The sequence below is a fragment of the Kogia breviceps genome, chromosome 2, assembly GCF_026419965.1.
Source record: "Kogia breviceps isolate mKogBre1 chromosome 2, mKogBre1 haplotype 1, whole genome shotgun sequence".
NCBI lineage: Eukaryota > Metazoa > Chordata > Mammalia > Artiodactyla > Physeteridae > Kogia > Kogia breviceps.
The window spans coordinates 145,040,451-145,056,946 of record NC_081311.1 but is presented as its reverse complement, the minus strand read 5'-3'; the positions used below and the strand labels follow the sequence as shown (position 1 = coordinate 145,056,946).

The window sequence follows — 16,496 nt, the reverse complement described above, 5'->3', positions numbered from 1 at the left end:
ACCATTTCAGGAAGGGACAGAGATGAACCCAGAGAAACTTAACTTCACTAACTTGGGCCCTACCAGGTCTAGGGAGGTGCCCTAGCAATTTTGTATTTATGAATTTCAGTAGTTTTTTTTTTTCTTAAAGAGTTTCCCTCAAATTGTAGTTTAGGCTGCACAACACCCCTAAGAATGGGATGTGCTAAATAGTCTACAGCCCTCTAGAAATGCCTCGAAGATGTCAGTGACCTGCTTTATTAGCTTTTACAAGTCCAAATGACCACTCTTTGGCCGTCCTTTATAGTTATTAAATATACCAATAAGACTATTAGAAATAGAAGACATAGTGTTTAAAACTTTACAATCTAAATAATAGACCTTACTTTCATACCAATATTTAGGATTTCTTTCCATTTGGCTTGAATTAGTTAAACAGTTTCTATTGAAATTATAACTCTGCATAACAAGTATAACTTCAGAAGCAGTTACAAGTGAGATGTTAAATAGAACTATTTTGTATATTTGTTGCATGTTCATGCCCCGGAAATATGCTATAGAATTCAAAGCCATGAAAATCTTGATTTCTATTTAGATGGAGATTTATCATTATTTGTGAGATATGTCCAGTATGGTTTCACGTTAAAACCACAAATAAAGTTTTAACAATGGGTATTTTTCTCGTTGAGAGTTCTGTGGTCAAGCTAAACATCTCTTAGAACCTGATTAGGTCCTGATGTTTTCAAATTCAATATTCAGCAAATACAGAGCATTTGTTGAGCCATAAGAAATAATTAAGAACTTCGGAGTTAATGCAACTCTCCTGAGCCCGCTCCTCCTTTCTGATGACATGATAATCAGACATAACCTCTTCTGGTCTTGGGCCTCACCTTATATAAGATTGAGGCATAATAAATCACATATAATTAATCTTTTGAGGATCTAGGTGACATTGCTTTTGGTTTTTACATCAGCAAGTCCTTTGTTTGCCAGTAGTCAGGAACAGTAATGAAAACTTTTTATGTTATTAAATACTTTATTTCTTCTTCCTCACTCCCAGCTATCCTGAATCCAGAAAAATAGACACATGGTCATTCTGTGAAGACAAAGGAACATTGAATAGTTAATTATATAACAGATAGAGCTGTCCACTGTGTATTCATTCTTGTAGCGAGTTGCTAGAGGGTAAATTAGCATATTTAGTTGGAAATCTTATAAAACAGAAATGGGATGGATTGTTTTAGCAATTTCACAATTTGTGTAGTAACCATCATACTCCATCAAAGATCTGACTCAACATAACACAAGGCTCTGAATAATGGAAAGGGGAATGTTCTACAAACATCCACATGGGCCAGGTTATCTCCAATGGTGAGATGTATTTAATAATGTCAAAAATCCACTTTTCCTGTATAAATACAGTATCACTGTAATCCTAGGGGCTGCATTTGCTTTCTCAGAACTGAACTCTTTCTTCCAACGATAGGCCTAAAATAAAATTGGCAGAAGTCTTTGAGTTGTTTCTGTAACATTTTCATTGCTGGAAGGGACCTCCAGAGGTCACCTAGCTCATCCCAATCTCCAGCCAGGACTCTCCCTAATACTGAATATAGCTGTAGAGCGATATGCATTAAGAAAGCTTTTAAAGATCCCTGGGGTTGGTCAAAAAATAGCTAATATTGGCCTGATTCATAGAACAGCATTATACGTATGACAAAATAGCCACCTTCATCAGGGAAGACATCCATCAGGGCTAAGTGCTAGTAGTAGCTTCAAAAGGAAAAGCTTTATTTTCTCAGAGAAAGGGGTGGTAGATTAAGGAAATGACCAAGTGTGTTGGTATTTTTTTATTTAGGTGCACTTTTGAATGCTTATCAAAAAAGAAACATTGTCTTGTCAAAGACCACTGCAGGGTAAGCCCAGAGATAGCTGTGAGCAAGCAGATCACAACTCTTTAACAAGTCCTTTCAAATGGCTACAGAGCTCAGAGGGGGAGCTGTTGTCTCAAACAAGATCTGATTAGCGTCAAGTTAGTGAAGGGCAGATGGTGAAACATAAGAATAATATTGACAGACCTGCTTTTTAAATGGTATCTTTCCCCCCTAATCAGCTGAGTTTGTTGAGCTGATAATTTTATTTCTTCAAATCAACTGTGGGTGCAATGACAAGAGTTTAAGTGTAATTTCAATCTTCTAAGACAATCACCCCTGTTTTATAGGGAAAGTATTCCTCCACAATTATTAAACTTCTGAACTATTGGGTTGAAGTACTACACTAGAATCTAGAAATTCAGCTAACAGGAGAGCTGAAGCTCTTAACTGGATTATTTTGGGCCTTTAAGCCTTTCAGTTGAACTATACAGAGAATTTAAAGATAGAGCTATAGCTATCTATAAAGTGAGGAAAATGACCTGACCTCTCCCCCAACACTTGTCCCAAGTATCCACATGATTTTGTGTATTAACACCACAGTTTTTCAAATCATATTTGTTTAAGGTTACAAAAAGCCTGCTCAACCACAGGTGCCTTCAGGGATGGGAACTGGGGGACTGGATGGAAATAAGGTTAGAAGCTTTTTATCACGTACTTTCTTGCCATCTTTCAAATTTTCTGCCTGTACTTCTTCCAAAGAATTCATTTGAAAATATATCACTTTTTTAAAAAACAGAAAGGCACCTCTGTGCTCTTACAAGGCTAGACAGTCCGGGTTACAGGAAGTCGAAAGCTTCGACTACTGGCCTCTCCGATCCTCCTTTGTAATTCTTGACTTTGGAAATGGGAATTCAGCCATTGAGATTTTTTGATGTGCAGCTACCTTTCTCAGAACACTAACCAACTAACAAAGTCTTCAAGTTGTCTTTCCTCTTCCTTTTGTGAGAGCAGGAGAGAAAAAGACAAGGAGATCTCTCTGCAGTGTCTCCTTGGCTATATAACATTTCCACAGTGGACATCTAAACTTAATGTGCAGTCTACATATTCACCATAAAACTAGGGCACTTAAGGTAAGGAAATACTTCCATAATTACTTGGATATTGGGCAGAGTAGGTTTTTTTCTCCCTTAAACGGCTCAGATAATCGTCCCTAACTAGTTCACATACACAGCCTTTAAGAAGTGTTGTTTTATAAAGTTATCAGCCTAACAAATTCCCATAGCTGAATCAAGAAATTCCAAACAGAAGAAACTGAATCAGCTTTAAAGAAAGATAATTAAAACATAAGAGTGAAAAAAAAAAAAAACACATAAGAGTGTAAGGAAAAGCAGAAGGTAGCACATTCTGTTATTTTTATTACAAAAAAAAAGTTCAAACCCCTTTACATGCTAAGACATTAAATGTCATATATGAGTTCACTGTAAGCAAACCTCTTAAAATATATACATACTGTATATATTTACATTCAAGTTTGAGTAACTGGTGTCAAGGTATAGTTCAGGATCTTTACCCACCCTGTGGATTTGTTCAGCTACTAACTAAACAGCGATTGTATCTTCACTCAGGCACATGGAGAGGTAGAAATTGCTTTTTAAAGAAAACAAACAAACAAACAAAACCTGTAGTGCAAACGTGAAGATCATTGCTTGAAGCAGCTTATACATCAAGGAGGCCCTAACTACAACTAGCTTTGGTCATCTCTAGAAGCTGAATACATGTAGTCTTGTCTTTTAAATTAAAACCAGATAAAATTTTGCGTAGATGCTCTTCTGAGCACATCAAGGTGTTGGCAGAGCTCAGCAAGGAATGCTCTGCTATTCTGCACCGAGAATTGCACATGTAAGTTAGGCAACATAGCAGCAGGGCTGGGCTCCTTTTCCCTGATAAGACACAATTAATACACAGATCAGTGACTTTAGAGACTTCAAATTAACATCTGTACACCCACAGCTCCGAACTCAGAAGTCACCAGGATACTTCCTCTCCCAAGTGAAACCTCTATTATTTCTGCCCCGCCCACCTCCATCCCAAACTGAGCTCAAGTCCAGATAGGGGTGGGGTGGCCTGTAAGTTCTACAGGCCACGGTTCCTCAGCCTCGTGACTAAACCTCATGAAGGTTCTTGGGCCTGAGAAGGGCTCCCCAGGTTCTTGCCAGACTTGGTGAGGTTCGTTCCTGAGAGGGGAAGTTGGAGGGAAGTCACGGTGGTGGCCAAGGGCAGAAGCCCTTCTCGTTCCCTTTTCTTCTGTTTCATCCTGCGGTTCTGGAACCAGATTTTGACTTGGGTGTCATTCAGCTGCAGTGAGTTGGCTATCTCGATTCGTCGGGCCCGAGTTAAGTACTTACTGAAATGAAACTCCTTCTCTAGTTCTGTTAGTTGCTTAGTGCTGAAATTCGTGCGGATCGCGCTGGACGAGTTGGCGGCTCCATACTTGGCAAATCTGCCTGCAACGTAAAGACAAGGAATCAGCGGGGCGAGAGGACTGGGAGACGAGGCTCGGGAGAGCTTTGGGGTTACATTAGAGTCAAAGTCACTGAGCGGCCCTCTTGGGTCTCCGAACACAGTTGTGCCAGGAGAAAAGCTTCACCGAGTGCTCCTTCCCGCAATTTTCTCAACGCCTGGCACTCGGGGCACGCTCAATGGAATTCGCCTGCTTTAATGATGCCTCGGACCGCGTTTCCCCCATAACACCCAAACCGCGGTCCAGAGGGACAGCTACAGCAAGCCCCCGGCGCAATTCCGCGAGGCAGGCTCCGTCCCCAACCCCAGTGGTGTCCGTCCGTCCAAGGCCCAAGCACTTACTTTTCTTCGGGGCGTTCCTTTTCACTTTCATCCACTCGAACGTGCTGAAGGCGGCGGGGAGGCCGGAGGAAGGGGACGCAGACTTGGGGTAGACGCCGGGGGCGGGGGACGCGGTCTGGAAGGCCCCGGAGTGGCCGTCGGCCGGCTCCTTGAGACACGCCGGGAAGGGGGCGGGCTCGCCGAAGGCCGCGTAGTCCATCTGGCTGCTGAGGAGGAAGGAGCCGCCGCCCGAGAAGACGGCCGAGGCGGCGTAGTGGACGTGCGCCCCGCTGTCGTCGGCCGGCCGCCCGAGCGCGCACGGGAAGTCGTACGGGGGCCCGGGCCCCGGGAGACCGTAGTCCGCGCCCCCAGCCGCGGCAGGTGCAGTGCCCGGCTCGTAGGTCCCCTCCAGGGGGCACGGCGAGTACGCGGGCGCGGCCGGGGGCGGCGCGGGAGGCTGCGCCGGAGCGGCCGGGGGCGAGGGCGCCGCTCGAGCCGCGGCCAGGGGCAGGCAGCTCACGAAGGCGCCGTCGCCTCTGCCTATGGGGAAGGCGGGCTGCAGGACCACTGGCCGAGCGTCGGCGCGGCAGAACTTGGGCGCGAAGCTCAGCACGTCGCCGCCGCCCCTGCCGCCGCCGCACGACACGTAGTCCAGGTAGGAACTCATGGTTCCGGTCCACCCCACCTGAGCGCGCCGGCCGCGCCCAGGTGCGGGGCCCGCAGGACCGCCGCCGTCGGCGCCGCTCCGCCTTCCCCCTCTAGCCGAGCTGCCCTCGCCGAGCCATGGCAAGCCAGCCGGGGGTAAATAGAGGCCTAATATAGGGGCGGGGTGGCCACGTGGCGCCGGCCGGCCAATGGGCGCCGTCCCAGCACGGCCTGGATCCCGACTGGCGCGCCGCTCCACGCGCCTGCCGGGCCGCCAACTTTGCCAACCCGCGGGTGGCCGCCGCCCAGCACCCTATCCCGGCCGGGCGGAGAGGCGCCCTGGCCTGGGGCTGCCTGGGGAAGGGAGGGGCGAGAGCGCGGGACGCCTGCTTCCAGGACAGGTATTGGACCGGGCTGGGGCAGAAAGGCAGGACTAGCCGCTCGGGTGAGGACGAGAGGATGGAGAGGGTGAGAGCTCGTTCTTCTGCATCGTGGGTGGCTAGTCTCTCGGGTGTGAAGGGTGGGCGCCGCGGTGGGGAAAGTGTTAAAAGGCCCCCGGGGACCGCTCCTAGCCTCCTCCAGGGAAGGTAAAGTTATTCCTCTTCCCTTTTTCTCTGAGCCCTTAAGCGCTTTCAGTGTTCTTGGCACTCCTCCTAATCTCTCTCCTAAACCTGGAGTAGACGTTTAATTCTCCCTCTTTTCCCTCTCCCCCCAACTCTGGGGACTAAATTTTAAGCTGTAGGTGCTGTGTAGCTGGGGCGGTACAAACTCTTCACTTTTAAGCTAGATTTTTCACGTTACTTCGCAGCTTCTTCGATTGTTTCCATTTGTGGCGGCATGATAAGGGCGAGTATTGGAGTCCAGGGGTTTGATTTGGACAGAAGCAAGTTTCTGCCTTGTGGGACGTTTAGCAGATTTCCCCCCCCCCACTAGGTTGTAAAATAAAGAATCTGCCCTTGGAGTGGACCGCTCATTGTGCTACTCTCTGGGAGGTTGGCACACGCACCGTTGTTGCGCACGGTTTCTCCGAGGCGCTTTGGCTCCGGGGCGCAAAGGCTTCCCAGGGACCGGTCAGATCTCAGAGGTTTGGAGAGCCTTGTACCTCGAAGCAATTAAAGCTTCTGTTCCATCAGATAAGTGCTGCGTTGTCTCTTGCGAGTGAAATCTGAGGTCTCACAATGTTAATGGGCTCACGTCTTTCCCTTGATAATATGGTTTTGTTTACTGAGTGTAGAGAGACGGGAAATAAAAGTGCAATTGGCACGGGAAATGAAAAGTAGAAGGGTTACAAAGACAAGTTTTACATTGATAAACCTTCCAACTTCCTTGAACATTTTTTTAAATGTTTCCCTCTTTGGGGCTCTAGGACAAATAACAAATTAAATAAATAAATGTTATTTACACACAGCGGTAATGAAAGAGGGTGGTTTCCTAAAACTGTGTGTGAATAAAGAGTCTACTTTTGGCTTATTCAAGTGCCCTTGAGGACTTGATCTATTACAGCCTCTGAGTTATGGTGACCGAGGTTTTATTATTGTTCTACTGATCCACTTGTCATGAAAGAGCGATTGAGCCCTTGCCTAAAATTCCACTCTGAGGAAGTCTGGAAAATAGGAGCTTTTACAGTCCAGAGAGCCAGTTCCTTACAGGGATGTGAACTTGTGAATAAACAGAGCCACACCAAAAGTGTTACCAGTGTTGAGGCTGAATTTGAGCCAGGATGGGGGAGGGTTGAGTCTGGAGGGGAGAGGGTAGGTAGAGGGTAGACACCTAGGAATGAGCACAGAGCTAAAGAGGTCTAGGATTCCTGCACTGCTGAAGTTCTTGGATTTAATTGGGAAATAAAATCCTGGGCTGGAAAATAGCCCTTCATACTTGATATTGCTACTTCAGTTATCTCCTGTAGCCAGTCATACAACAAAGGTACTAAATAGTTTGTGTTTTTTTAATAGTTTCTAAAAAGAGAAAAAGGCTCTTCTCTAGCACCTTGGTTAGGAAATGATAGAGCTCTTCAGAGCTACCTCAGGCATCAAATATAGATGCATTTCTTCACTGTCCTCCTTCTGTGCCCTTAATGCAAAAGTATCAGCAGGTCAGATGCTGCTGAGTTCACAATGCCCCCTCATCCCCCCTCTGGCTAGACTTTAATTTTTACCAGTTTTTACCAGCATAATGTCTCAGCTCTCACACTCTTGTCTCAAAACTGTAAGACCCGTTCTCAAATGGTACTCATCTGATCACAGCTCCTAGGTTCAGAGGCCCCAAGGGGTCAAGACGTTTCTCCTTGTAAACGTCTCTGGAGAAAGACACCAGCTGGCTGCAACCCAGATGTAGGACAGGAAGCCCAGCCTGATTGTTTGGCAAATCTGACCAAAACCTAGCAAATTAAGGGCCTTTTCTCTAAGGTTTCAGGAAAAACAGGCAGCCTAGGTGCCTTGGCAGCCTTCATTGCAACAAAGACCAGGTTTTTAATGCTAAGCGTTTGGAACAAAGGTTGGGTCCTTCATGTCACAGTTGAGCATCGACTTTGGTGCACCAGTGAGCTGTACACACTATTTCCCCAAAGAGAAATTTTGAAGACTGAGCTTTTGCTGAGAGAAGAGAATGTCCTGAAAGGGACATCTAAAATTAATAATCTAAAAATTAGATTTTAAAAATCGTGCTATTTTAACAACTGTAGGTGAGGGTGGGTGGGAGGGGTGTTCAGTATGTGTTCACACCCAGTAGCAGTTCCCTGATAACTGCAGGCAGAGCTACATTCTGTTCCTCCTTCTCTCTACTCCCTTTCATCTCCCAGCCTTTGGCATATGCTACACCTGGGGGCTCAGAGTGGCCATCTCCACTCCTGGGCTGGTTCTTGACTTGCTCAGGATGAAAGTCAAGACTCTGATCATCTCAGACTCAGATTCAATAAACATTTGCCAAGGACCTACTGTGTAAGAACTTTTTTGTTAGGGGAAGTTTAGGCTGAGAAAAAAGATATTCTCAAACCAAAGGAACAAGGGATTCATTTCTGGCACATGTTAGCTACACTATAAATCTACTCTAGGAAAATCTGAATCTATGATTTTCTAAGGAGATGTTGGAAGATATTATTGGGGCAATTGTGTGTATAAAGATACAAATATAGGATATTTTTAGTAACTTTAAAGTTTTGTCTCCTAGAAGTTCACAGAGTATGGAAGAAATGTCTTACTGATTTTATTGCTTGTTTGAGTCATGGATTCTTGAGGGTCACTTACCCTGCTGGGTCTTGGTACTGTGAGTTCTCAGCAGGAGGTGACAGCCTAGGGGCCTGATTGCCAGGTTGTGTTTGATGTAGGAATGCTTTGAAATCTGTCCCATCATACTCACCACAGCAGTCACCCCCTAACCACCCCCCAGGACTACCTTTCTCTCCCACTCAAACAACGGTCTTCTTTTCTGCAGACAGAAGTGATGGAGGGTGGCAGTCTGGTCTTCTGTGTGTTTACAGTTGTTCCTAAGAAGCCTCTTACAATCGCTTGCTCTCCACAAGACCCACTGTGTTATCCCTTGGAGATGCTTGAGCACATGCAAACTCTTGGCTCCACAGCCCCCAAAGACAGAAAGGCTCTTCTTGCTTGTTGGGATAAAAAGGAGGGTTCTTTTCTCTTAAGCAAGATTTGCAGCTCTCTGCAGCATCCTTCTATCCTAAGGTAGAGGTAGGGATGAACGGGATCCTAAAGACAGGAATTCAAAACCTGTCCGAAGTCTGATAATGTGACCCTCCCTGAAGAAAACAGTTTAGTGTGGTGTGCCTTTCCCTAGAGTTTTGTGAAAGACTTGTGGGTCAAGCCCGTGCCTGGCACACAGGAGGCATTCGAGAAACGTTTGTTGGCATATGGACACCAAGAGGGGAAAGCCGGGGTCGGGGGTCGGGGGAGCGGCAGAGGGGGTGTGAATTGGGAGACTGGGATTGATATATATACGCTAATATTATAAAATAGATAACTAATAAGAACCTGCTGTATAAAATAAATAAAATTCAAATCAAAGAGGAAAAAAAGAAACGTTTGTTAGGCAGAAGTAAAAATGGACAGAATGGTGTGTCTTCACCATGACCAATATTGGCTGAAGGATATCCTTAGATTATTGGCTCCTGGCACCACTCCAGGTGGGTAGGAATCACCAGAGAAGCTTGTTTAAATGTGCAGGTTCCTCAGCCTCCCCTGCATCCCCACTGAGCTTCTAATCTAATAGGTCTGACTCAGGAGTCTTTCTTTTTAATAAGCCTGTTGGGTGATTCTAAAGCAGTGTTCTTCGGAACCACACTTTGAAAATTTCTGCTTTAGGAGTGGGGGTGGGGGGCAGTGTGGGGAGAGAGGGGTGATTCTTGACCAGCAAGGTGAGAGTTCATGGCTTAATGGAGCAGGATTACACCTGAGAAGTGTCCAGAAGCCTGTTGGGTAGTAGGGGCAGAGAGGTCAATGTCAATGTCAAACTTAAGTCTAGCTGGGCTGAAGTTCCAGAAAATATTCTTAAAAGGTAGTCGGTAGGAATGTCTCAAGTTTTGCTGACAAAATAGTGCTTTGAAGAGACCCAGCTTTCTTCTTGCCACTTCCCTAACTTGGCTTTGAGAATGCCAGTGGGGTAGGAAGTGAAAGAAAGGGATTTGTCTCTCCTAAGCCCTTCAGAGAAAGCTGAGTGGTTCTGAGGCACTGGGAAGAAGGAAGGAGTAGGAATGGGGGTCTCAAGAGAGAGGAGCCAACTCTCATTTCCTTCCATGTCTCCCAGATTGCCTGGAATGAGCACTTGAGCCCTCAGGATCCAGAGGGGGCCAACCGTCCCTTGGCCTAAGGTGTAACTCTTACTCTGGCTAGAGATTGACCTTTAGCAGCATAAGATGTCAATGCTAGAAAAACCCTTAGAGATAAGCGACATCAAACCCCTCATTTTAGTGGGGAAGTTACTTTATTTACCCAGACTTTAAAAGACAAAGCCATTCTTCAAAAGATGAGAGAACGAACTTGGGTCTCCCGAATCCCCACAGTGTGCAAAGAGGATGGAGTCAGGCTGCCTGTCCTGTGCACAGTGGTGGCCTCCACCCTGAGCAACAGAGCAGTGTTCAAGGACACCACACAGCCAGTGGGGCTGACTGGGAGGCCTGCAGCCCTCCCTTTGCCATTTGTTTGCTAAACCTGTGCCCCAGACTTCTGAGGCCCCACCTTGAGCTGCTCAAGCGAGAAAGGGCAGAACTGAGCCCAGGTCCTCATACCCTCCACCAAGCAAAGGTAAAGGATCCCCTCATTTCCTGTTCAGCTTGATCAGCATCAGGGCCCTGGAGACAAAACAAGAGGTGTCCCTAGATTAATGTAGCTGGATAGGCAAGTACAAATAAGGATATGTGTGAACACACATAGGTACACCCAGGTCAATTATACTGGTCTTTTTTTTTTTTTTTTTTGCTCCTTTATCTTTATAATGGATATTAAGTTTGAATTTACGTGGTTCAAGATTCAAAGGGTACAAAAGGGTATGCAGTGAAAGCCTTTCTCCCACCCCTGTCCCCAGCCACCTAGTTCCTCTTCACTTGGACAACAATTTCACGAGTTTCTTCACCACTTTTATATCTTTCCAGAAATACTTTATACCTTTACAATTATAGACAGATATATATTTGGTTATAGATACATCTCCCCATACTTTTCCACAAATGATAACACATTACAAGACTCTTCTGCACCATGCTTTTCCCCCTATTATATCTTGAAGATCATTTCATACAGAACTTTCTGCTTTATTTTTACAATTTTATGCTGCTCTACTGTATGCATCTACCACAATTTATTTAGCCAGTCCCTATTAATGGGCATTTATTTATTTTCATTTTGGTATTAGAAACACATGTTCAAATTTTTGCCTATTTGAAAAATTCCTAGACATGAAATTACTTAGTCTAATGTATGTGCACTGGCAATTTTGATACATGTTGCTAAATTGATCTCTTTAGAAGTGAATCAATTTATACTTCTACCAGCAACATATGAGAATTCGTGTTTCCCCACACCTTTGACAAGTCAGTGGGATATTAAAGTTTCTTTTATTTTTGCCAATCTGATCAGTGAAAATGAATACCTTTCACTTACCCTTATAGCATCTCCAAAAATGTCATTCTTCCTTATCGTATTTGATCCTATTATAATTTTATTTTACAAATGCTAATACTGACATAGAAAAAAGATAAACAATTTACTGTAGTCACATGCAATGTAAATGGCCATGGTCAGATGTTCAGCACTCTTTCCTATACTACACTGTGCCACAAGGAAGCCTAAGGAGGTTCAAAGGGCATTCCCTGAAAGACACATGGTATTAAAAAAAGCACAGAAGCTTTCAGACATCTGCTAAGAGGCCTCTCCTTTAGTGGTCTGATACCAAGACTACATTTCGCATGTTCCCCTGGAGAGTACCCTCTGGAAGCTGAGGGACTCTGATTAGCAATCTGATCTGACCTAGCCCTAAGCATTAGGTTGGATTCAATATCTGGAAAGCAGTAGGGTGTTGTTTTTAATTTCCCTGAGACTTACATTTCTCACTGGCCACCCAGGATCTCAGTATTGATCACCATGGTGTGGGTAAGAGGACGTTTTCTCTAGGTTTTAGCATTATACAGGACACTCACTTGGACCTGGTAAAGATCATACCTAAGTGTGGGAGTGCACACACACATGCACACACGCACACTGTTCTAATACGAGGTCGATATCTTTATTGACTGTTTCATTGATGATGAAACTGAAGGCCAGAAAGATTCAGTGAATTTCTTAGGGTCACACAGTCTATCAGTTAGCAAAGCAGAAACAAATGTACAGAGACCTAAACCTGAACTCATTCATTTCCCCTATGGAGTCTCCTCTTCCCCCTCCACTGTTCGTTTTGGTGGATGACCTGACTACCCCCTCAGGCCGTCAAAATCGAAACCTAGGGATTAATAAGCACAACTCCTCTTTTCGCTGATCCGATTGATACCAAGTTCTGTGAATTCTTCCTCCTAAATGTTCTCTTCATCCGTATTAAGTTTCTACCTCTCTAGGCTTGATGATGGCAGAAGCCTCCTCCTTTGTGCTTCGTGCTTGCTATCTCTTCTTTGTCCCCTCAGACACAGTACCCCCAAGAGTCAGCTTTCCAAATGTAGATAATAGGTAACCACATGTCCCAGCTTAAAACCTTCAGTGGCTCTCCCTTGCCTACACATTAAGTCCAGACGCCTTTCCATGGCCCTTACACAACCTCTCTGTCCAGCCAGATGCCCCACTCCAGCTCCTCTCCTTGTTCCAGGTCCACACCTTGCTCTTTCTTCCCTCCCTGCTTTTGTATGTGCTGCTCTCTCCACCTAGTATGTCCCTCCTTCCTGGGCCTAAAACACCTGTACTTCAGGGACCCAAATTTATCTCTTCTGAGAACCCTTTTTTGATACTACGATACTGTCAGTGGCTCCTTTATTCCAGGAACATTTTGGCCACACCTATGTTATAGCATCTGTCACAATGTCTTAGGATTAATTCTTTTTCTCCCCCCAGTAGATCGAAGGGCGTACACATCAATTTTGTATCCCAGAGCCCAGCACAGTGCACATAGGAGCTGTTCAGTAGCTATTGGTGAAGGGAGAGAGGACTCTGAACCAAGGACAAGAGGTCCAGTATTTTAATTGCTTGAGAAGTTCAGGACCCTGCGCAAGGCTTAATGCTTCAGTTTATATCTTTCTGAGGAAAATGGCAGTAGACCATTTCTCCAGAGCAAGTTTTTTCCACCCAAGAGAATGGTAAGAGAGAAGAGAGGGCTGAGAGGAGGGGGAGAAATCTGGGACTTTCTGTCCTTCAGGGGCTCTTTCCTATGGGCTGAGGCAACACATTAACTTGAGAAACTTCTCATCTGTTGTCACTTAGAACAAAGGTTAAAGAGAGGGTAGCCCAGAACTCTCTTAGAACTTATCACAGAGAGGACAACAGGTACTGCTCAAGAGGGGGTACAAGGCCCGGGCTACCCGCTCATCCAGGCCTTCCTGCTGTGAACAGCTGCAAGACTTGAAGCCTGCCCCCGCCCCCACCGCTTGTAGTCTCCTTCTTCACTGTTTCGAAAATGAACCCAAAAGAGCCAGAGTAGAAATACTCCAATCCTTCTCTCACACCATCAAAGAAAGAAGATGCATATCGTTGTGGTTAGTGTTCTAAGTGTATTTTTATGGTTATTTTAAATGGCATTCAAGTTTAGTTCCAAGCTCAATACGGGTCTCATCCTGCTTCCTCCCACAAATAGTCCTACAGGTGAATGAGAGAACGAAACTAGTTCAGCGTCTCTCCTGAATTCTGATCCCTCGGGACATCGTGTATAAAACTCTTTTTTTGCGGTATGCGGGCCTCTCACTGTTGTGGCCTCTCCCGTTGCGGAGCGCAGGCTCCGGACGCATAGGCCCAGCGGCCATGGCTCACGGGCCCAGCTGCTCTGTGGTATGTGGGATCTTCCCGGACCGGGGCACGAACCCGCGTCCCCTACATCGGCAGGCGGACTCTCAACCACTGCGCCACCAGGGAAGACCCAAAACTCTTAAATAAAAGTGTATTTAAGAACCTTCCGACCCATTGAAATTTTTCTTGTCCTGCCCTCAGAGATGAATTTGTCCCTTTCTGGGGGGACAGCAGCGTTGAAGGGGGTCAGTGGGGGGGCCGGAGGTGCGTGGGGGGCGGGTCGGCGTTGGGGCCGGGCAGTTGGGGGGCCTGCGCGCACTGGGTGCTCTGTGGGCTGGGCTGGCGGGCGGACGCGCGGCCGCTGTGCGAAGAGGGGACCGGCCGGCGCTGCCCTCGGGCCTCGCGCGGCAGAGCGCGAGGAGGCGGGTCGCGCCCTCCGTTAGCGCTCAGCCTGCGTGCCTGCGTCTCCTCCGCTTGCGGTTTCTGGTCGGATCGCAGCTGGCCCAGACTTGCTCCGAAGTAGGAGGGGCCGCTGTCGAGCGAAAAGTGCACACCGGTGATTGATGAACTCTTAATAGGACTAACCTCTCCCGCCCCCACCCTAGACACACACGCAGAGTAGGCCTTCACCCCCGCCCCTCCCCCTGCCTCCCCGCGGGCCAGGGGGACGCGGTCGCCAGCCGGTTGGGTGATTAACTCACCGTTTGTCTCTCGGAAAGTGTTCCAGGTGGGTCAGGAACACCCACCCGCCCGCCGCTCCGCGCCGCGCCGCCTCCGGGAGACTGGATCGAGCGTGCGTCACATGGCGCGGGCCGAGCCGGCCTTTGTGCAGCGCGACAGCCCCGCCGCCCCGGGGAGGCGGCGGCTATTGTTCCCCGCGGGGGTGGGAGGTGCTCGGACTCGGGGTCCACGCCAGCCCCCTCCCCAGTGTGTCCCCAGGTTCGAGGATGGGTGGGGGCCTCCTTTGTGTGTTTTCTGCCTGTGGCGGAGATGGCATCGTTGCTGCCCCAAGAGATTAGGAGACGCGGGTGAGGGAGGTCAGTCGTGGCTCTGCCACTGCCTGGAGCTCAGCCCAACCGACCCAGATTCCCGCTCCCTCGGCCCTTGGGCCCTTGTGGAGGTTGGGAGGGATGTGGTATTTGTAAGGCAGCGCTCTGAACAATAGAGCCATCAAAAGACCTTCTCCCTGTTTCCTCATAGGTCAGGGACACTCTTCTCCACTCCTTCAAAAAGGCCCTGGTCCAACAGGTCCTCTTGGCCCGGTTTTAGCCCCACTTCCCCAGCAAAAACACTGCATTTGTATCGGGGTTCTCCATGCATCCTCATTTAAATTAAGATCTCCTCCTTGGGCTCTTACTAATGTTAAAATCTTATTCTAATGGTTTTCCAGCTATTATTCTTCCATAAAAATGATCCAGACTAGATACAGGAACCAGTCAAGATATTTTGCCACAAGACCTGGGACAAGAAGACTTCGGTCGTATCTCCGACCATGCTGATCTCCTGAGGACCCTTCACCTGCTTCTGCTACTGCAAATGACTGGACATGCATTTATTTACCTTGGTTCTTCCTGCATGTGCGGAAACCTTTTGTTCACTGTGCTTCAGGCTGGACCGGGCCTGAAAGTGGGTCTTTGAATTGTCTTTGTACTTTCCTAACTTGCCAAGGTGAGTATGAGCCCTGAGCGAAGTGTTTAGGCATGGGCTTTGGACCAGGTATAAAAATCCATTGGGAACCAACTTTGAGCCCTGAAAATAAGGGCATTTGTAGCTGGAGTAGAATACAGGGAGCAATGATAACTAAGATTTCATTCTCTGTGATGATCCTCTCCACCACCAGTATCACCAGTGCAGTAAGTGCAGAGGATTCATCTACCCTATCTTTTTTCTCTCCATCCAGGCCTTCTGCAAGAGAGGTCTCAGTGAGCCAGTCGTCAGAGGTGATGAGGGTGTGTCTGGCAACTCAGTCTCAGCAACCTGTGCCCAAAGTGTCTAGGGATAGGTCCGCTCACCCAGGCCATAGCTAAGCCCCTCTCTGGGAAGTTGCAGTGCCCTGAAGTAATCAGGCTATAGGCCTGTGGGGACTGGAGACTTCTGTCTCTTTTTTTATTTTTATTTAATATAAACTTCTGTTCATCCTATTCTTTTCTTACAGTTTCTGAAAGAAGGAGCAGAGTAAGGCCAAGAGTTGCCAGATGAAGAGGACCTTCCTGGATCTAACTGGGATTAACCCATTCTTGACTTCAGGTGGAAGTTTCACCTAATTCTCAGGATAAAGTCAAAACGGGCCTGTGACTGTCCCTTGAATATTCATGGTGTAAACAAGCTTCTGGCTCCCCCAGGTCAAGCAGAGAAACACTTTTTATTAGAATGTTGGGTTTCTTCTTTGTTATTCAAACATACACCCACACACATCCTCTTCACCCTCCCTAATGAAAAACCTCAACAGATGGGGAGCCTAGGCTTCCATGCCTGCTGGCTGAGAAGATCACTTCACTCAAGGGTCAGCTGGCTGGTTCAGAATGGGGGAGGGAGAAGGGACGAGTAGCTAGTATAGTTAACCACTATTTTTTTAACACTCCTTACAGATAGAAATTCAAAAACTCCTTTTCAGCAAGGTTAGCAGCCTCCGGGGCCTGGGAAACTAATTTGGCTGATGTGTCTTTGATAGGGACTAGGCTTGGGTTGCTCCAAGGGGAAAGCACTTGCTCTATATTCTCTCTCTCTCTCTCTC

At 47.0% G+C, this 16,496-nt stretch overlaps 1 protein-coding gene across 1 annotated transcript; it reads right to left on the bottom strand.

Annotated features, from left to right (window-relative positions):
* Positions 1-3,958: 3,958 nt before the first annotated feature.
* Positions 3,959-5,358, bottom strand: HOXD1 (homeobox D1). The gene is made up of 2 exons (XM_059055322.2): positions 4,709-5,358; positions 3,959-4,350 (listed from the first exon to the last, which is right to left on the bottom strand). The coding sequence occupies exons 1-2, from the start codon at positions 5,356-5,358 to the stop codon at positions 4,020-4,022; spliced, it is 981 nt and encodes a 326-aa protein (XP_058911305.1). The 3' UTR covers positions 3,959-4,019.
* Positions 5,359-16,496: the final 11,138 nt, after the last annotated feature.

Bases quoted from the DNA above. Each gene is read 5' to 3' on its own strand.
- HOXD1 (XM_059055322.2), bottom strand. From the start codon at position 5,358: ATGAGTTCCTACCTGGACTACGTGTCGTGCGGCGGCGGCAGGGGCGGC. The intron at 4,351-4,708 runs GTGCTTGGGCCT...CGTTGCAGGCAG, and splicing joins AACGCCCCGAAGAAAAGTAA to ATTTGCCAAGTATGGAGCCG.